Source organism: Ovis canadensis, chromosome 23 (genome assembly GCF_042477335.2).
Source record: "Ovis canadensis isolate MfBH-ARS-UI-01 breed Bighorn chromosome 23, ARS-UI_OviCan_v2, whole genome shotgun sequence".
Classification (NCBI taxonomy): domain Eukaryota; kingdom Metazoa; phylum Chordata; class Mammalia; order Artiodactyla; family Bovidae; genus Ovis; species Ovis canadensis.
The window spans coordinates 37,879,328-37,900,806 of record NC_091267.1 but is presented as its reverse complement, the minus strand read 5'-3'; the positions used below and the strand labels follow the sequence as shown (position 1 = coordinate 37,900,806).

Here is a 21,479-nt window from a genome sequence, read left to right as displayed (position 1 = left end):
TGTTGTGGGGACTTAGAAAAATAAGTTATGTAAAGCACTTGGTTTGTGGAAGCCAACAGTAAATATTTCCTTTGAGGGGCAGAGAGTGGGAGGTTTATCCACTGTTGTTTAGTATAGCTCCGCTAGCAGAGGGAGCTCCCCAGTGCTTTGAGGCTTTGGGAAAGTTGACTCAAGCCCCAAATCCACTTTCCATGGTATCTGTGCATCACTATGTCCCTCCTGGCTCTGAGCTTCCTCTAATTATCTGTCCTGTTCTTTCTTCTCTTCCAGAAGTAGCATTTGTCCTTCAAGAAAGGCTGGATGGATTGGTCCATGCAGAAGGAAGAGCAGATGCAAAGACCCCGATATAAGAGTGAACCTGACTTACTCAAAGAAGAGCAAGGAAATCCTAGGGCTGAAACAGAGTGAGGGGGATGGGGGAGAGACAGCGACCAGAGAGGCAGTCAGAGCATGCATCAGGTCACAGATAATGGAAAGTGCCACAGACCACGGCAGAGAATTCAGAGCCAGAATGAGAAGACAAGTCTTGGAAGAGTTTTGGTAAAGGAAAGTGAAAGTCGCTCAGTTGTGTCTGACTCTTTGCGACCCCATGGACTATACAGTCCATGGAGTTCTCCAGGCCAGAATACTGAAGTGGGTAGTCTTTCCCTTCTCCAGGGGATCTTCCCAACCCAGGGATTGAAGCCAGGGCTCCCACAATGCAGGCAGATTCTTTACCAACTGAGCCACCCAGGAAAGCCCTTGGTAAGGGAAGTGAGATGATATATCTTATGTTGAAAAGGACCGCTCCGGCAGCAGAAAAGGAAAACTGACTGAAAAGGTAAAAGAAACACAGAGACCACTCAGGAGCCTCTTGAAATAATGCAGGTGAGAGCTGGTGGTGGTCTGGGTGAGAACCATAATGGCGGATGTAGCTGGAAATGCTCTAGGGAGAAGGGAGATGATTCATTCATGGATGGGACACAAAGATGCTAAAGAAGAGTCAAGGGTGAGTCCAGAGTGGTTTTTTTTTTTTTTTTTAAACCAGAGCAACTAGAGGTTAGAGGTAGTTTACCAAATGTTAAAGGACTGAAGGGTCTTCACTTCCCTCAATGGTGAACCTGACTGCCAATGCAAGAGACACAAGAGATGTGGGTTTGAGCGCTGGGTTGGGAAGATACTCTGAAGGAGTAAATGGCAACCCACTCCAGTAGTCTTGCCTGGAAAATCTCAGGGACAGAGGAGCCTGGCAGGCTACAGTTCATCAGGTTGCAAAGAGTTGGATATGACTGAGGTACAAAGCACACACACAGAGGACTGAAGGAAGAGCAGGTTTGTGGAGGGAAAATCGAGAATTCTGCTTTGGACACATTAAGTCTGAGATGTCTTTTTCTATTAATCATCCATCAATTGAAAATGGTGATCAAATACTTGAATACATGATTTTGAAATTCAGGGGCGGGCGAGCTTAGGACTTAGGATTCAATTTGGAAATGGTTCATCCTCCACTGTTACATGAATACGTTACATCTATGGCTCAAAACTATGGCAATAACACGGATTTTAATTTGACCAAGAGAAAAAAGTTTTGCTCTGAGTCAGTTTGCCTTCAACACCATCAAGTACCCAGTAAGGAGGGCTGACACAAGTGAATGTCAAGCACACAGGCCCAGCCCAAGAAGAGGAACGTAGAAATAAAGCTGCTCCAGAACATATCAGAGTAACAAGCAAAACGCATCTTCCTTGATTTTCTGTTTTATATCACTGAGCAATTTGATTAAAACAAATCAGCAGGACAAAAAATGAAGTTGCTTTTCTGTAGGGAGACAAAATCAATGAGAAGAATCAAGGTTGAGTAAATGTCCTATGTATACTCAGGGGAGATAATTCATTTTCCAGAATAAGATGGGGAACACGTTAGAATTAGAATTAATTGTTTTCTAAAAAGCAAAGTTACTTTCAATTAGTGCTTCCAATGGGGTTGGGGTCAAGTCAGGGGGGTGGGGGTCAGGTCACATCTAAGGAGAAATAGTCCATGAGCTGAGAGGGTTTCATAAGTGTTTATGATATATTAAAATTTTTTTATTGGAGGGTAATTGCTTTACAGAATTTTGTTGTTTTCTGTCAAACCTCAACATGAATCAGCCACAGGTATACATATATCCCCTCCCTTTTGAACCTCCCTCCCATCTCCCACCCCACTCCACCCCTCTAGATTGATACAGAGCCGCTGTTTGAGTTTCCTGAGCCATACAGCAAATTCCCATTGGCTATCTATTTTATATATGGTAATGTAAGTTTCCGTGTTACTCTTTCAATACATCTCACCCTCTCTTCCCATGTCCATAAGTCTGTTCTCTATGTCTGTTTCTCCATTGCTGCCCTAAAAAATAAATTCTTCAGTACCATTTTTCTAGATTCCATATATATGCATTAGAATATGATATTTATCTTTCTCTTTCTGACTCACTTCACTCTGAATAATAGCTTCTAGGTTCATTCACCTCATCAGAACTGACTTAAATGTGTTCCTTTTCATGATTGAGTAATATTCCATTGTGCATATGTACCACAACATCTTTATCCATTCATCTGCTGGTGGACATCTATGTTGCTTCCATGTGCTAGCTATTGTAAATAGTGCTGCAATGAACAATGGGATATATATGTCTTTTTCAATTTTGATTTCCTCAGGGTATATGCCTAAGAGTAGGATTTCTGGGTCATATGGTGGTTTTATTCCTAGTTTTTAAAGGAATTTCCATACCATCTTCCATAGTGGCTGTATCAATTTACATTCCCACCAACAGTGCAAGAGCGTTCCCTTTTCTCCACACCAACTTCCAGCATTTATTATTTGTAGACTTTTTGATGATGACCATTCTGACTGGTGTGAGGTGACATCTCATTGTAGATTTTATTTGCATTTCTCTAATAATGAGCAATGTTGAGCATCTTTTCATGTGTTTGTTAGCCATCTGTATGTCTTCTTTGGAGAAATGTCTGTTTGAGTCCCACTTTTTGATTGGGTTGTTTGTTTTGCTGGTATTGAGTTGTATGAGCAGCTTGCATATTTTGGAAATTAATCCTTGGTCAGTTGTTTAATTTGTTATTATTTGCTCCCATTCTGAGGGTTGTCTTTTCACCTTGCTTATAGTTTTCTTTGCTGTGCAAAAGCTTTTAAGTTTAATCATGTCCCACTTATTTACTTTTGTTTTCATTTCTGTTACACTAGGAGGTGGGTCATAGAGGATCTTGCTTTGATTTATGTCATCGAGTGTTCTGCCTATGTTTTCCTCTAAATTTATAGTTTCTTATCTTACATTTAGGTCTTTATCCATTTTGAGTTTATCTTTGTGTAGGGTGTTAAGAAGTGTTCTAATTTCATTCTTTTACATGTAGCTGTCCAGTTTTCCCAGCGCCATTTATTGAAGAGGCTGTCTTTGCCCCATTGTGTATTCTTGCTCCTTTGTCAAAAAATAAGGTACCCATAGGTCCATCAGTTTATTTTTGGGCTTTCTGTCTTGTTCCATTGGTTTATATTTCTGTTTTTTGTGCCAGTACCATACTGTCTTGATGACTGTAGCTTTGTAGTATAATCTGAAGCCAGGAAGGTTGATTTCTCCAGCTCCATTCATCTTTCTCAAGACTGCTTTGGCTATTCAGGGTCTTCTGTGTTTTCATATGAATTGCGAAAATTTTTGTTCTAGTTCTGTGAAAAATGCCATTGATAATTTGATAGGGGTCACATTAAATCTGTATATTGCATTTGGTAGTATAGTCATTTTCACAATATTGGTTCTTCCTACCCAGGAACATGGAATATTTCTTCATCTGTTTATGTCATCTTTGATTTTTTTCATTAAGGTCTTATAATTTTCTGTGTACAGTTCTTTTGTCTCCTTTAGTAAGTTTATTCCTAGATATTTAATTTCTTTTGTTGCAATGGTGAATGGGATTGATTTCTTAATTTCTCTTTCTGATTCTTCATTGTTAGTGTATAGAAATGCAAGTGATTTCTGTGTATTGACTTTGTATCCTGCAACTTTGCTAAATTCACCGATTAGTTCTAGTAATTTTCTGATACTATGTTTAGAGTTTTCTATGTATAGTATCATGTCATTTGCAAACAGTGAGAGATTTACTTCTTTTCTGATCTGGATTCCTTTATTTCTTTTTCTTCTCTGATTGCTGTAGCTAGGACTTCCAGAACTATGTTGAATACTAGTGGTGAAAGTGGACACCCTTGTCTTCTTGCTCCTTTGTCAAAAAATAAGGTACCCATAGGTCCATCAGTTTATTTCTGGGCTTTCTATCTTGTTCCATTGGTTTATATTTCTGTTTTTTTGTGCCAGTACCATACTGTCTTGATGACTGTAGCTTTGTAGTATAATCTGAAGCCGGGAAGGTTGATTTCTCCAGCTCCATTCTTCTTTCTCAAGACTGTTTTGGTTATTCAGGGTCTTCTGTGTTTTTATATGAATTGTGAAATTTTTTGCTCTAGTTCTGTGAAAAATGCCATTGCTAATTTGATAGGAGTCAAATTATCTGATTCTTCTGTCTTTTTTTCTTGATGAGTCTGGCTAAAGGCTTGTCAATTTTGTTTATCTTCTCAAAGAACCACCTTCCCCTGATCTTAGAGGAAGTGCTTTCCATTTCTCACTACTGAGAATAATGTTTGCTGTAGGCTTATCATGTATGGCCTTTACTTTGTTGAGGTAGGTTCCTTCTATCCCCATTTTTTGAAGAGTTTTAATAATAAATGGGGGCTGAATTTTGTCAAAGGCTTTTCTGCATCTATTGAGATTATCATATGGTTTTTAATCTTTCAATTTGTTAATATAGTGTATCACATTGATTGATTTGTGTATATTGAAGAATGCTTGCATTCCTGGAATAAACCTAACTTGATCATAGTGTATGAGCTTTTTGATGTGTTGCTGAATTCTTTTTTTTTTTTAATTTTAAAATCTTTAATTCTTACATGCATTCCCAAACATGAACCCCCCTTCCACCTCCCTCCCCATAACATCTCTCTGGGTCATCCCCATGCACCAGCCCCAAGCATGCTGTATCCTGCATCAGACTGTTTGCTAAAACTTTGTTGAGGATTTTTGAATCTATGTTCATCAGTGATATTGGCTTGTAGTTTTCTTTTTTTGTGTTGTCTTTGGTTTTGGTATAAGGGTGATGGTGGCCTCGTAGAATGAGTTTGGAAGTGTTCCTTCCCCTGCAATTTTTTGAAACAGTTTTAGAAGGATGGGCATTAGCTCTTCTCTAAATGTTTGATAGAATTCTCCTGTGAAGCCATCTGGTCCTGGGCTTTTGTTTTTTGGGAGATATTTGGTCACAGCTTCAATTTCAGTGGCTGTAATTGGGTTGTTAATTTCTATTTCTTCCTGGTTCAGTTGGAAGATTGAACTTGTCTAAGAATCTGTCCATTTCTTCCAGGTTATTTCATTGCCATATAGTTGTTCATAATAGTCTTTTATATTCCTTTGTATTTCTGCATTGTCTGTTGTAACCTCACCTTTTTCATTTCTAATTTTGTTGACTTGATTCTTCTGTCTTTTTTTCTTGATGAGTCTGTCTAAAGGCTTGTTAATTTTGTTTATCTTCTCAAAGAATCAGCTTTTAGCATTATTAATCTTTACTATTGTTTCTTTCATTTCTTTTTCATTTATTTCTGCTTGGATCTTTATGATTTCTTTCCTTCTACTAAGTTTGGGGCTTTTTTGTTCTTCCTTTCCCAGTTGTTTTAGGTGTAAAGTTTAGTTGTCTATTTAATGTTTTTCTTGTTTCTTGAGGTAGGATTGTATTGCTATAAACTTCCCTCTTAGAACTGCTTTCACTGCATCCCATAGGTTTTGAGTTGTTGTGTTTCCACTGTCGTTTCTTTCTAGAAATTTTTTGATTTCCCTTTTGATTTCTTCAGTAACCTGTTGGTTATTTAGAAATGTGTTGTTTAATCTCCATGTGTTTGTGTTTCTTACAGTTTTTTTCTTGTAATTGATATCTAATCTCATAATGTTGTGTTTGGAGAAGATGCTTGATACAATTTCAATTTTCTTAAATTTACTGAGGTTTGATTTGTGGCCCAACATCCTGAGAATGTTCCATGTGCACTTGAGATGAAGGTGTTTTCTTCTGCATTTCGATGAAATGTCCTGAAGATATCAATGCAATCCATCTCATCTAATGTATCATTTAAGATTTGTGTTTCCTTATTAATTTTCTGTTTTGATGCTCTGTCGTTTGGTGTGAGTGGGATGTTAAAGTCTCCTACTATTATTGTGTTACTGTCAATTTCTCCTTTTACGTCTGTTAGTGTTTGTCTTATGTATTGAGGTGCTCCTATGTTAGATGCATAGTTACAATTTTTATGTCTTCCTCTTGGATTGATCCCTTGATCATTATGTAGTATCCTTCCTTATCTCTTGTAATCTTCTTTATTTTAAGGTCTATTTTGTCTGATACGAAGATCGCTACTCCAGCTTTCCTTTGCTTCCCATTTGCATGGAATATATTTTTCCATCCTCTCACTTTCAGTTTATATGTGTCTTTGGGCCTGAAGTGGGTTTCTTGTAGACAGCATATATATGGATCTTGTTTTTATATCCACTCAGCCAGTCTGTGACTTTTGGTTGGAGTATTTAATACATTTACATTTAAAGTAATTATTGCTATATATGTTCCTATTGCCATTTTCTTAACTGATTGATTGATTTTGTAGATCTTTTTTCTTCTCTTGTATTTCTTGACTATATAAGTCCCTTCAACATTTATTGTAAAGCTGGTTTGGTGGTACTGAATTCTCTTAATGTTTCATTGTCTGAAAAGTTTTTATTTCTCCATTAATTTTGAATGAGATCCTTGCCAGGTACTGTAATCTTGGTTGTAGATTTTTCCCTTTCAATACCTTAAATATATCCTGCCATTCCTTTCTGGCCTGCAGTGTTTCTGCTGAAAGATCAGCTGTTAAGTGTATTGGGTTTCATTTATATGTTACTTGTTGCTTCTCCTTTGCTGCTTTTAATATTCTTTCTTTGTGTTTAGTCTTTGTTAGTCAGATTAGTATGTGTCTTGGCATGTTTCTCCTTGGGTTTATCTTGTATGGAACTCTTTGTGCCTCCTGGAACTAATTGCCTGTTTCCTTTTCCATGTTGCAGAAATTTTCAACTGTAATGTCTTCAGATTTTTTCTCATACCCTTTATTTTTCTCTTCTTCTTCTGGGACCCCTATAATTCAAATGTTGGTGCATTTGATATTGCCCCAGAGGTCTCTGAGACTATCCTCAGTTCTTTTCATTCTTTTTACTTTATTCTGCTCTTCAGAAGTTATTCCTACCATTTTATCTTCCAGCTCACTGATTCATTTTTCTGCTTCAGATATTCTGCTATTGATTCCTTCTAGAGTATTTTTAATTTCAGTAATTGTGTTGTTTGTCTTTGTATGTGTATTCTTTAGTTCTTCTAGGTCTTTGTTAATTGATACTTGCACTTTCTCCATTTTATTTTCAAAGTTTCTGATCATCTTTACTATCATTATTCTGAATTCTTTTTCAGGTAGTTTGCCTGTTTCCTCTTCATTTATTTGGAGTTCTGTGTTTCTAGTTTGTTCCTTCATTTGTGTAGTATTTTTCTGCCTCTTCATTATTTTTTTTAACTTACTGTATCTGAGGTCTTCTTTTCCCAGTCTTCAAGGTTGAATTCTTTCTTCCCTTTGGTTTCTGCCCTCCTAAGATTGGTCCAGTGGTTTGTGTAAGCTTCTTATAGTAAGTGTTAGTTGCCCAGTCGTGCCCGACTCTTTGCGATCCCATGGACTGCAGCTCACCAGGCCCTTCTGTCTGTGAGATTTTCCAGGCAAGTATACTGGAGTGGGTTGTCATTATAGGGTGAGATTTGTGCTGAGTTTTTGTTTGTTTGTTTTTCTTCTGATGGGAAAGGCTGAGTGAGGTGGTAATCCTGTCTACTGATGATTGGGTTTGTATTTTTGTTTTGTTTGTTGTTTAGATGAGGCATCCTGCACAGGGTGCCCCTGGTGGCTGGGTGATTCCAAGTCTTGTATTCAAGTCATTTCCTTTGTGTGAGTTCTCACTATTTGATACTCCCTAGGGTTAGTTCTCTGGTTGTCTATGGTCTTGGGTCAATGCTCCCACTCCAAAGTCTCAGGGCTTGATCTCTCTCCAAAGACCAGCCTAGGTCCAATCTACCAAGAGGAATTTCACCTGAAATGAAAAGGCCTTTACTTGAGTTCCAAAAGCCGGTGCACAAGAACACAATGGAGATCTCTGACTCAGCAGAAACTGCTGCCCTGCCCACAGCCTGAGCCATGAGCCCTTAGAAGTAAAGAGAAACGCTGAGAACGAAGGGTCTTGGAAGAGCTTGGAAACTCTATGATATGTTTTTTGACTTGTTAAGCTGTGGAAAATTTTCACAAAGGGATTCCTATATGAATGTAATTGGGTAAGTCCTTGGGAAAGAGTGTGTATCCAAATTCAAGTTGGCAACACCTGATTGGCTGTTGTCAATTTCAGCCCATGGTACCACCCTGGAAAGAAATCAATCGACGCCTGTAAGTGGAAGCCATACTGGAACCACTGAGCCATCATTCAAGTTAGACCTGCTTCCAGGAGTGTGTGTGGCCAACAGCCTCTAAGTGTAAGTGACCTTGGGCTCTGCCTCAGTTTTTGAGTCAATGCCAAATACTTCCCTGGCAGCCCCCAGCAGACCACTGAGCAAAGCAGTGTGAGGGGACTTTCAAACTCTAGACAGTGGCAACTGGTTCTTGGAAGCTTGTCTTGCTGGCCACCATTGGCTGACCAAGCTTCCTCATAACTGCCCCACAGGCTGAAGTTCACCCCCTCGCCCCCACAACCCTGACTCTCCTTTCTTCCCACCTATTTCCTCAGTCACCGCACCTCTACATCAGAGTCTGAAAGTTTTCTGGAATTGCTCTTGCTTCTTTCCCCCTTTATCTGTCACAGCCATTATCCCCAATTATTATCTTTCACTGCTAGCTCTGGTCAAGGCATCTGTTTCTGGGAAGACTCACCTGACTCATAGCACCATTTACTTCATTATATCAGGAGCTTTTGGAAAATACATGGGAAAACAATGAAAAAACAAGCCTACTTGTATTTTTTAATTTACTCATATATTCCTCATTTACAGCAATTCTTGCCTTATATAAAGGTATGACAAGACTTCCCTCATGTTCCAGTGGTTAAGAATCTGCCTGCCAATGCAGGGGACATGCGTTGGATCCATGGTCCGGGAAGATCCCCCATGCCACAGGGCAATTAGGCCCAAGCACCGCAACTACTGAAGTTCATGTGCCTAGAGCCCACACTCTGCAACAGGAGAAGACATTGCAATGAGACACCTGTGCCCCACAACTAGAGAGTATCCCCTACTCAGGGAAACTAGAGAAAGCCCACAAGCAACAACGAATATCCAGCTCAGCCAAAAATTAATCAATTAAAAATGAAATTTAGAAAAAATTAAACATATGATGTACTCTGGGATATTCCTTGTCTCTGATCCCTGATTTCCAGGTCTCTGCTCTGGTTGGGTCACATGGACTCTTTCTGAGATAGAATTTAGCATTTTTTGAAAGAATGCTAATATTTTGGAAGAATCAACATTAACAAATATGTACATTATTTAAAAGATAACAGCACTGTTTATAATAGCCAGGACATGGAAACAACCTAGATGTCCATCAGCAGATGAATGGATAAGCAAGCTGTGGTACATATACACAGTGGAGTTTTTACTCAGCCATTGAAAAGAATACATTTGAATCAGTTCTAATGAGATGGATGAAACTGGAGCCGATTATACAGAGTGAAGTAAGCCAGAAAAAAAAAACCACCAATACAGTATACTAACACATATATATGGAATTTAGAAAGATGGCAATGATGACCCTGTATGCAAGACAGCAAAAGAGACACAGATGTGTAGAGCGGACTTTTGGACTCAGAGGGAGAGGGAGCGGGTGGGATGATTTGGGAGAATGGCACTGAAACATGTATACTATCATGTAAGAAACGAATCGCCAGTCTATGTCCGATGCAGGATACAGCATGCTTGGGGCTGGTGCACGGGGATGACCCAGAGAGATGTTATGGGGAGAGAGGTGAGAGGGGGGTTCATGTTTGGGAACGCATGTACACCCGTGGTGGATTCATGTCAATGTATGGCAAAACCAATACAGTATTGTAAAGTAAAATAAAGTAAAAATAAAAATTAAACAAACAAACAAACAAACAAAAGAGATAAAATTTTCTCAGACAACTAAAAAATTGTAAAGTGTTATCAACTATTTTGCAATTTTGCTTGCAGCTGGTTGACATAGAATTGTTCTATCAAATCTAAATGGTCTCTAATTGTAACAGATTTGGGGACGGATGACTTTGATGGCAGATCTGAAAGCAACTGGGACCAAGTTGGGATGGGCTGAATCAAACCCAAAACTCCCTCAAATGAGCACTCTGGTGTGTTTCTAGCAAAGTGTTCATTTTCAATGCATGCTCACCATTCCTAACTCCTTAGTGTCATGTGTGCTTTAGTGTGAGAAAATCTGTGAGATCAATTATCCATCTTTCTTATTTTATTGCCAAACTAGACCCTGATGTGGGTTTTGGATCAGGTGCCCATGACCATGTGTAACCTTGGCCAATTCACCCAAGCTTCCAGGATTTTTTTTTTTAGGGTCCTTTCACATGTATGAAAGGAGGGGGCTGAACCAGAAATTCACTATGATCACTTTCAGTTCCTAATGTCTATAATCTTACAAAATGAAAAAGGAATAAAATATGCTGAAAAAATCTTCCTGTGTTACTTCTTCTCTAAAATACAAAATGCTAAAACATGTTCAGTTTTTCAAAAACATTTTGCTTTTTTCAGTCCTCTTTCCCTGCTTTGCAGGATGATCTCAATGAATTTCAGAGGAATCGAGAGGACCAATTTCCAGATCATCTGGAGTAATTAATTCCAGTGGTTGGAGTTAATTATGATGAGGCAATTCATAAAGTATACAGTAGAAAAAAGCAGCAATTGATGAGACAGTGGGTTTTTTTTTTCAAAGGCATTCTTCTGGCAAAACATTTCAAAGTTAAACATATGTGTGCTTCAATGGTGGGAAAACAGTTTATGATGTTATCATTAGGTTTGGGTGTGAATTATGTACAAATGGCCCTATGTATATTTTTGAAGATAAGATTCAGGCCTAATTGGTGTATTACATGGGAAAATTAATGGCTGTAGCAGAGATCTCAGCTCCATCATGCTTTTTATGTAGAAACTATGGTATTATTACCAAAAAATCCATTAGTAAAAGTGACATGATATTGTGAAATAATATTAATATCAACATGAAAAATCAACAGAAATGTATTGAGTATAAAAATAATGATTTGGGAAGCACTCTCAAATCTATATTATAAAAATAAAGAATTTGCAATAATGCAATAACAGACTGTATTTCTATTTTATGATTCTGATAACAAAACACTTAGATTCCACTTTCCTGGTTTATGCTGTTATCAGAACCCCCTGATATAATTAGATAGCTTTGTTTTAGATAATTATTTATATTTTCTTATTGCATAGCAAAAATCCCCTTTGTTAAAAAAAAATACCTTCAATATCTTAAATCTAAGAGCTATGTTGCTGAAATAAGCCTTGAGAACCCAAAATCATGTTCCTTCAAAATAAAAGAGCCAGGGATTTCTGTAAACTGATTAATAATGATAATACCACTACCTTGCATTTTCAAATATTCTAATAGTTAACAAATCAATTTCACTTTCATAATCTCTCTCATTTTATTCTCTGAATGCCCCTGTGAGGTAGGTTCTATTGTTCCCATTTTGCAGATAGAGAAATTTATAGTTGTATTAAATGGCAAAGCAGAGACTAGACTGTCTATCATGTTATTCAACAATTCCATTCTACTCAAAACCCTGCAAATTACAAGCAAAATCATTTAGCTAAGAAACATCATGTGTGTGATGCGCTTTGCAATATTGTGTTTTAAAGCTGATTATTAAAACCTAAAGCTGATTATTAAAACCTTTCTCAGAAACACCAATGTTTCACTTTCTACCTTAAAGCTGGGCGCCTGAGTTTTAAGCCCGGTTTTTGTTGTTAGGTGGTTTTGACTCCTTAGCTAGACAGCTTACCATCTCTGAAAGGAGAGGGCAAAGTCTTGTAGATCTAAAGCACTTGTTCCAAATTTTGTTAAACTAAAATAAACCTATTCCTGATTGACTGACCATGTCATCATCACTTACGTCACCATATTGTAATGGTTGTAGGATGAAATCAATGATTCAGAAAGTTTTGCTTCTGTAAGAACAAGCTTAAATCAGCTTGCATAAGAGATTTTCCTTGAAAATGATTATACCTAAAAAGGTTTTTCTCTAAAATATCTTATGTGAATAAGGCAAAAACTTAACCTACTCTGTTGAGGTAAGAAGAAAAAAAAAAAGAAAAGGAAGAAAAATTCACAAATGGAGATTAGCTTAACAGTATCTTAATAATTTTCCATTCTTTACTGATTTAGGTATTAGACTACAGAAACATTTTAGTTGTTGTGAGGAGGAAAACAATCTCACCAGTCTTTTGATATTAAGATAAGCATGTTGGGTCATATATGCTATGTTAAATTTATACAGTTGTCTAAAAGTAGGACAAACATACTCTCCATTGAGAATGTGAGAAAAGCAAAATATCAGATTATTAAAATGTTGGCCACACCTGATGAAAATATGAACTTGAAATGAATTTTCAACTTGATTATAAATAGAAGTATCTAAATTTTGTTTTGGATTTTTTGTGGCATTTCAGATAAGAAGTTGTCACCTAAAACATTGCTATTGTAGCCAAAATGTGGGAGCAACTAAAGTGTCCATCAACATATGAATGCATTAAGAAGATATATAATGGAGTATTACTCAGTTATTAAAAAGAATGAAATAAGCCATTTACAGTAACATGGATGGGTCTAGAGATTATCACACTAAGTGAAGTCAGAAAGAGAAAGACAAAAATCATACAAATGAACTAATTAACAGAACAGAAAAAGACTCACAGACATAGAAAAAAAATTATAGTTACCAAAAGGGAAAGACCGGATGGGATAAAATAGGAGTTTGGGATTAAAATATATGCACTACTATATATAAAATAGGTAACAGGTACTTCTATGCAGAGTACATCATGAGAAACGCTGGGCTGGAAGAAGCACAAGCTGGAATCAAGATTGCCAGGAGAAATATCAATAACCTCAGATAGGCAGATAACACCACTGTATGGCAGAAAGTGAAGAGGAACTAAAAAGCCTCTTGATGAAAGTAAAAGAGGAGAGTGAAAAAGTTGGCCTAAAGCTCAACATTCAGAAAACTAAGATCATGGCATTCGGTTCCATCACCTCATGGGAAATAGATGGGGAAAGAGTGGTAACAGTGTCAGACTTCATTTTTGGGGACTCCAAAATCACTGCAGATGGTGACTGCAGCCATGAAATTAAAAGACGCTTACTCCTTGGAAGAAAAGTTATGACCAACCTAGATAGCATATTAAAAAGCAGAGATATTACTTTGCCAACAAATGTCTGTCTAGTCAAGGCTATGGTTTTTCCAATAGTAATGTATGGATGTGAGAGTTGGACTGTGAAGAAAGCTGAGCACCAAAGAATTGATGCTTTTGGAGAAGACTCTTGAGAGTCCCTTGGACTGCAAGGAGATCCAACCAGTCCATCTAAAGGAGATCAGTCCTGGGTGCTCATTGGAAAGAATGACGCTAAAGCTGAAACTCCAGTACTTTGGCCACCTCATGCGAAGAGTTGACTCATTGGAAAAGACTCTGATGCTGGGAGGGATTGGGGGCAGGAGGAGAAGGGGACGACAGAGGATGAGATGGCTGGATGGCGTCACCAACTCGATGGACGTGAGTTTGAGTGAATTCCGGGAATTGGTGATGGACAGGGAGGCCTGGCGTGCTGCGGTTCATGGGGTGGCAAGGAGTCAGACACCACTGAGCGACTGAACTGACTGAACTGACTTGCTGTATAGCACAGGGAACTGTACTCAATATCATGCAATAACCAACAGTGGAACAGAATGTAAAAAACTAACATATATATTTATATATAGGTTTAATGGAATCACTTTGTTATACACCTGAAACTAACACAACATTGTAAATCAGCTATGTTTCAGTAAAAAGTTTAAAAACCACTGCCACTGTGTTGATGTACTTCAGTTCAAGTTACATATGCAGTTGATCTTTGAACAATGCAGAGGTTAGGGGCAATGATCCTCCATGAAATCGAAAATCGACATGTATCACTTAGGACTGACCCTTGCATCCACAATTCCACATCTGTGGATTCAACCAACCATACACACATGTAGTACTGCGGTACTTACTACTGAAAAAAAATTTGCTTGTATAAGTGGACCTGCATAGTTCAAACCTATGTTGTTAAAGGAGTGACTGTATTTCTTGTCTTACACATTTCCAAGTCCTCCCCAACTTCCCCCTCAAATCATGCCTTAACAGTAGCTATTGTTTATTATGCACTAGGCATTTATGAATATCATTTACTTTTATCTTGTAAACAACTGCATAAGTGAGGTATTGTTATCTCAGTTTTGCATGTAAGGAAAATGAGTTCAGTGGCAAATCCAGGTATACCTGCTTCTCAAGGCAAGTTGGTTTCATTAACCACGAAACTTTCCTTCCAGTTTGTAGCCAATTGCTGTAGCATTCTATACCCATGTGTTAGGAAATATGAATACTAGAGTGGTGGAAATTTCTATGTAGTGGTTTTTCTGGAACATAGGAAAATTCTGGGAATGTTAATGTGCAGTCCTCGGAAATAACAAATTCCTCCCTAAGAAGACAACTCCTTTTTTAAAAAAAAACAACAAAACTTTTATTGGAGTCTTGATGCTTTTCAGTGTTGTGTTATTTAGTTTTTACTTACAGCACAGTGAATCAGCTATATGTATATATATATCCCCTCTTTTTTGGATTTCCTTTCCATTTAGGTCACCACAGAGTACTGAGTGGAGTTCCTTGCGCTGAACAGTGTATATACACCAGATATTTGTTTTATATATCAATAATATATATGTGTGTTAGTCACAAATGGGATGAAGAGGACAATTCCTTGATGGCTGGGGAAAGGCATCAGTTTTCCAAACGTATGGGCTTTTGTGTTGTGTTATGTCTCTATATCTCTGCCCATTGGCAGATTTTTCCAGGCTTCCTTTTGCTTACCAGCACGTAATCAATTTTTCCTGGGAAGAGGCATGACCTAGGACACTTGCCTATTTTTTATATAGAACTATAAAGATAACGATACCCTCCAGCAAATGAGGAAAACCGTGAGCAGTAAATGCCTGTGACTCCAACTAATTCACAGAATTCCCTCCAAGAGAGGGACTTATTTTGCATTTGAACTCCAAAACACCTTTCAAGATTGTTAAACTTAACACCAGCTTGAAAATCCCAGTCATGCTGGAGATCAATTAACTGCCTCCAGGGTTCTGCAGGCTCCCCTTCAAGGTGTCTGCATTTGAGAGTAATTTGGCCATTACCACATTTGCACCAAATAAAAACACATTATTATTTTGTATGATATCAAGTTGACTTAAAATACTCACATGCATTCAAAGTTTGCTCCTTGACTCTCTTATCTGAACTAATAGTCAATGCCATCCTTATCCCTCTTCAGCAGTTTCAAATCTCAGCTTGTCTTCCTCTGCACACTTGTTTTATCTGAAATCCTTCTTTCCATGACACAACTGCTTTCCTCATTCTCACCTTGGGATTTCAATGCACCGATACTCCCCTCTTACATATTTCAAACCAACTTTCTCATATGGTATCAAAATTCATTCCTGTACTACTTAACTACCTATTTGCCTTTAGCTTTAATATTTTAAAATAATAATCTCTTATGACAGCAATCAGTGTTCACTGTAGAAGATTTATATGATTACAAATAGACAAGGGATAAAGAGAAAATAATAAACACTGCAGGACTGTCAATCAGAAATAACCTCGGTTGTATAGTTTTTCTTTATTTCCATGTATATTCTTATTTTAAAATGTTTCAATCATGAATCATACCTTATAAACTATTTTGTAAGCTTTGCCCACAATAAAACATGACTATATCTCTCCTCCTAGATGTTATTTTTCAATCTTATTCAAAATGGTTTCATAATTTCCCATTACATGGGTATACACAGTTTATTCAACCAATTCCCAAATGATAGGCTTGAGGTTATTTCCATGTTTTTGGTTATTTTAAACAAGTGTGTTGATAAATAACCTTGGTAAATAAATCTTTGTTACATTCTATAATCATTTTCTTAGGGTGAATTCTTAGAGGAAGTATTACTGTTTGTGCACAATTTTAGGATTAAAAAAATGAATATATTTTTCCAAAGTTACATTCAGCACAGCTGTACCAATTTATACTGAGACTGTTGATGACTGATAGTACCCAAGTACTAAATTTTCTTGGTAACAACTCTGATTCAACCAGCTTTTATTTGACCAGCTGAAGGAATTGAACTTAAAATTTTCCTGGTCTATATTTGGTTACATGTGTGCATGTGTGTATGTCTGTGTTTTATTGCCAGTTTATGTTCTTGGTTCATTTGTTTACTACGCTGCTGCTGCTGCTGCTGCTAAGTCGTTTCAGTCGTGTCCAACTCTGTGCGACCCCATAGACGGCAGCCCACCAGGCTCCCCCATCCCTGGGATTCTCCTGTCAAGAACACTAGAGTGGGTTGCCAATGCATGAAAGTGAAAAGTGAAAGTGAAAGTGAAGGCTACATACTGTTTTAAAAATATTAATTTGTAAGGACTCTCCATATATTTAAAATAGTAAAACTTTAATGCCATATATATTATAAATATTTTTTCAGGTTTTTAAAGCTTTTCAATTAATTTGCTTCAGACAGTTAAAAAACGTGTAGAGTTCATTTTTTCCTTTAAAGAGTTTGTTGCTTTGATGTTATCATATACATTTTCAGTTGTAGCACAGTTCCTAGTATTTTGATGATTTTAGTTTAAAATTTAGATTTGCATTACTTAAAAGAGCAAAGCATCTAACTACAGATTGGGACGATCCTACAGGGAGAAGCAGAGGAATTTCCCAACCACTCTCCATCCCCAGGTCCCAAGGCTGGGAGATTGGGAGATGGTGGTGGTACAGGAGGTCAGGATTGTATTCACCTGGGGGGGGGGGGTCACATGGAAAGACTTGCTATCGGCATCTGGAGAGGACATGCCAAGGGTTGGAGGTGAAAGCCTGGCAAGCACCACTTTCTCTGCTCTCCTGACTGTGCTTTAGCACAGGGACATTATTCATCAACAGCATTCCTCTAACGCTTACCCTAATCCTTTAAGGATCATCTCACATGCTCCAAATTGAGTGGAGTTCCGTCCAAACGCAGCATGAAGACCACAGTTTCCAAAGGCCCCACTTGGAAAAGAAGGGACCTGACACCCAGAGGTACAAAGTGGTATGAAAAGAAAAACAAGATGTTAACTGGGCCAGGGTAGACCCATCTGGGACCATCTGTGTTTAGCACGTGTCCCCTTAAACCTCTTCTCGAGAACGATCCTATTCAAAAAGGCTTGAGACTTCTGTGGCAGTCCAGTGGTTAAGGCTCCAAGTTCCCAATACAGGTTTTGATCCCTGGTGGGGGAACTAAGATTCCAGAGCACAGCCAAAATAATAATAATAATAATTTAAATGCCCTTAAAACATAAATAAAAATAAAAAACTTACCTTTTCTCAGCTGCCCTAAGATGCTTAGTCCTTCCAAGGAAGCAAGACCACATTGGGGTGAGGCCCGCACTTCATCCAGAGACTAGCACCACACCGTAGCCCTTGCCTAGCACTCCAGGATGGCCTCCGTCTCGGAGCTCACCTGCCTCTGTTCAGCCCTCATTCTACACGGTAAGGCTCATGGAGGATAAGATCAACACCTTCATTAAAGCAGCCGGTGTAAACACTGGCTCTTTCTGGCCAGGTTGGTTTGCACAGGCTCTGGCCAGTGTCAACACTGGGAGCCTCATCTGCCATGTGGGGGCTGCTGGACCTGCCCCCCCCAGCCGCTGGTGGTCTCTCAGCAGGAGTCCGGCCCCCTCCACCACTGCTGTCCCAGCTGAGGAGAAGAACACAGAAGTAAAGAAAGAAGAATCTCAAGAGTCTGATGATGACATGGGCTTCGGTCTTTTTAACTAAACCTTTTAAGTAACACATTCAATAGAAAGCTAAGCATGTTGCTGCAAATGGCTTGTATGTGAAATCTACAAAATGATGTAAATGAACTTACTTACAAAACAGAAATGGAATCACACATGTAGAAAACAAACTTATGGTTACCAGGGGGGAAAGGAAGGGTGGGATGAATTGGAAGATTGGGATTGACATAATTACACTATTATATATTAGTTAACTATATATAAAATAGATAACTATAGATAACAATAAGCACCTAGGGTATAGCACAGGAAACTCTGCTCAATACTCTGTAATGACCTACAGGGAAAAGAAGTTAAAAAAGAGTGGATATATGTATGTTTATAAGTGATTCAGTTTGCTGTACACCTGAAACTAACACAACCTTATAAAGCAACCACACTCCAATAAAAAATAATCAGAACAAACAAACAGAAGACTGAGCTCTCTGCTGCTATTGGTCTTACTGATAATAAATAAATAAGCTTACTCAGAATTCCTACCAGCAAATTTCTGTTTATATATTATTGGTCAGCAGTAGGAACATCTCTCACTACCAGAGAGGATGGAAATGCCAGTTTTCAGATGGGCACTTTGGCACCCATAATCCAATTAGCATTCTCTTCATAAAGAAAGGAGGAGAGACACACTGGATGAAAAGTAACAGTCTCTGTTATTTATGGGGGAGAATTTGACAAACATATTTCAAATAAAATGGGAAATTTCTAAATAATAAAATACTGATTAGAATATCAGTTATTGACTTCATTACTTCATAGAGTTATTGTGAGCATTAAATGAGGAAAGGCTCAAGAATTCTTAGCCATGATTTTTATATTTAAATTGAATGAGGTAATGCCTGTAAAGTGCTGGACAGAGCAAAGTCTTGGGAAATATTAGCCATGATTCTTTGCTGTTACAAAAACATTTCATTCTCTGTGATTCTTTATTTCTGCTTCATAAATGATATGAATACAGTTCTATGCAGAGGTTTTTATTTCCTATGTATATACATGAGGATCACAAGTTTAACCTTAAGGGAGATGGCAGTGCTTTCTAATCACGTTGCATAAAACATCACTTATGAAGAATGTTTTGGGAAGCTGTAGCCGATGATATTATTTATCTACCGTACTGGAATGCTCTGTTTTGTAACAGGTTGATTCATGAAGGTTTGTTGGAGTCAGGCTTGCTATAATGAACATCCAATGTTTGTGAGACTATTTGAGTATACTTGGTTAATAGCAACTGTCATCTTCTGAATGACATGACAAGAATAATGAATATAAAAGAAAGAGTATTTTCAAAAAACTGCATAAACCAATACAGTTCTGTAAAGCAATTATTCTTCAATTAAAAAATAAATGAATTTAAAATAAACTGCAATGACTTAGACTTACAGGCTCATTGAATTTTAGACCTGGGAAGATTTTAAAAGGGAAACTGAGACTGGGAGTGTGTAGAGTGAATAAGGGGATTGCAGAAGTTCACAGACAGGTAATAAAATCTATTACATTTTGTCTCATGAAGTCATATCAAGTAGAACATAAAAAATCCCCTTTACAAGAGATAGTGGTTATGTGTTATTTTTCTAATGTGATCAGTATTATAACAGTTTAGTTGCAATCTCCACTACAGCAATGAAAATATATAGTTTTTGTTGGTGAATTGATAAAAATAATGATATGATATCAATAGCTAGGATATAGGGCTGGTTTTGTATTTGTTGTCTTATCTCTGACCTTATGAGGTTCCCCTCCTTACTTTCCTTTCAACTAAACTGATAGAAGGGCTTCCCAGGTGGCTCAGAGGTTAAAGCATCTGCCTGCAATGCAGGAGACCTGGGTTCAATCCCTGGGTCAGGAAGATCCCCTGGAGAAGGAAATGGCAACCCACTCCAGTATTCTTGCCTGGAGAATCCCATGGACGGAGGAGCCTGGTGGGCTACAGTCCATGGGGTCACAAAGAGTAGGACACGACTGAGCTACTTCACTTTCACTTTCAAACTGATAGAAGAGCGTTTGTGTGTGTGTGGTGTGTATGTGTGTGTGTGTGTGTGTGTGTGTGTGTGTGTGTGTTCAGTCACATCCGATTCCTCACAACCCTATGGACTACAGCCTGCCAGGCTCCTCTGTCTATGGGATTTCCCAGGCAGAAATACTGGAGTTGATTGCCATTTCCGTCTCCAGGGGTTCTTCCTGACCCAGGGGTTGAATTTGCATCTCCTGCATTGGCAGGTGGATTCTTTACCTGGACCACTTGGGAAGCCCAGAATAATGTTTACTTTCCCTTATTTCTTGGACTTATAATCTAGAAATAAGACTCTGAGAAGTAGTGACTAAAGAATGATTTCATTGTGACTTCAATTTAGACCCAATGCACTTTGCAAATGGCTGTGATACTAGCAGATAATTTAACCAACCGAAACTTTGGCTGTGTTATCCTTCAGTCAGTTCAGTTCAGTCACTCAGTCATGTCTGACTCTTTGCGACCCCATGGCTTGCAGTATGCCAGGCTTCCCTGTCCATCACCAATTCCCGGGGCTTACTCAAACTCATGTCCATCTAGTTGGTGTTATCCTCACATGGGAAGAAAAGTAGTACCCGCCTCATCATGTTGCTGAGCTTTAAATGTGTAGTAAGTTCAAGAAATATTACAGAATGCACACATTGTATACATTCATTATTATTATTATAATTAGGATTATGGGTATAATAAATGGCACCTGCCTGAAACTTACAAGAGATTTTGTTGAGTTGAAAAACAATGGATTTGCTACAGAAGTCCTCATGTTCTGGGGAAGTAGCCATTTTATTACTGTCTAATCTTTCAAACATCTTACCGGCTTCAGGCACAATTTCTCAAATCCATTTTTATGTGGAGAGTCTCAATACATGAGTGATGTTAGTAGGACATACTCTCATGGCATCTATAAGAGTACAACTTACAGAGGACCACCTTAGCCTGCAGATCACTGATAAAAACAGCTGGAGCTAACATCTGTGCCTTGCAAATCTTTTCAAGTCATAACAAAACTGGCCTGATTTCACAGCCACCGTATGAATTTCAACATTAGTATAGAAAAGATGCCTGGGAAACCTGATAATGCTGGGCACCTAAGATAAAGGCCTTGTCCTTCAATTTCACATTGAGAAGCACTGATGAATGGACATAAAATGTGCACTTGACGCTTTCCTAAGTGAGCATGGATTTCACA

The 21,479-nt window shown here is 38.1% G+C and overlaps 1 protein-coding gene and 1 long non-coding RNA gene across 2 annotated transcripts in view; both read left to right on the top strand.

The window, feature by feature from the left end:
* Positions 1 to 11,457, top strand: part of LOC138428306 (uncharacterized) — a 48,791-nt gene extending 37,334 nt beyond the window's left edge. The window contains exons 2-4 of the long non-coding RNA XR_011252377.1: positions 271 to 867; positions 8,517 to 8,640; positions 9,154 to 11,457. This is a non-coding gene — a long non-coding RNA (uncharacterized lncRNA). The remainder of the gene's footprint in view (positions 1 to 270; positions 868 to 8,516; positions 8,641 to 9,153) is intronic.
* A 6,468-nt stretch (positions 11,458 to 17,925) lies between these two features.
* On the top strand, positions 17,926 to 18,265 carry LOC138428478 (large ribosomal subunit protein P1-like). The gene is made up of 2 exons (XM_069569244.1): positions 17,926 to 17,977; positions 18,051 to 18,265. The coding sequence occupies exons 1-2, from the start codon at positions 17,926 to 17,928 to the stop codon at positions 18,263 to 18,265; spliced, it is 267 nt and encodes an 88-aa protein (XP_069425345.1).
* Positions 18,266 to 21,479: the final 3,214 nt, after the last annotated feature.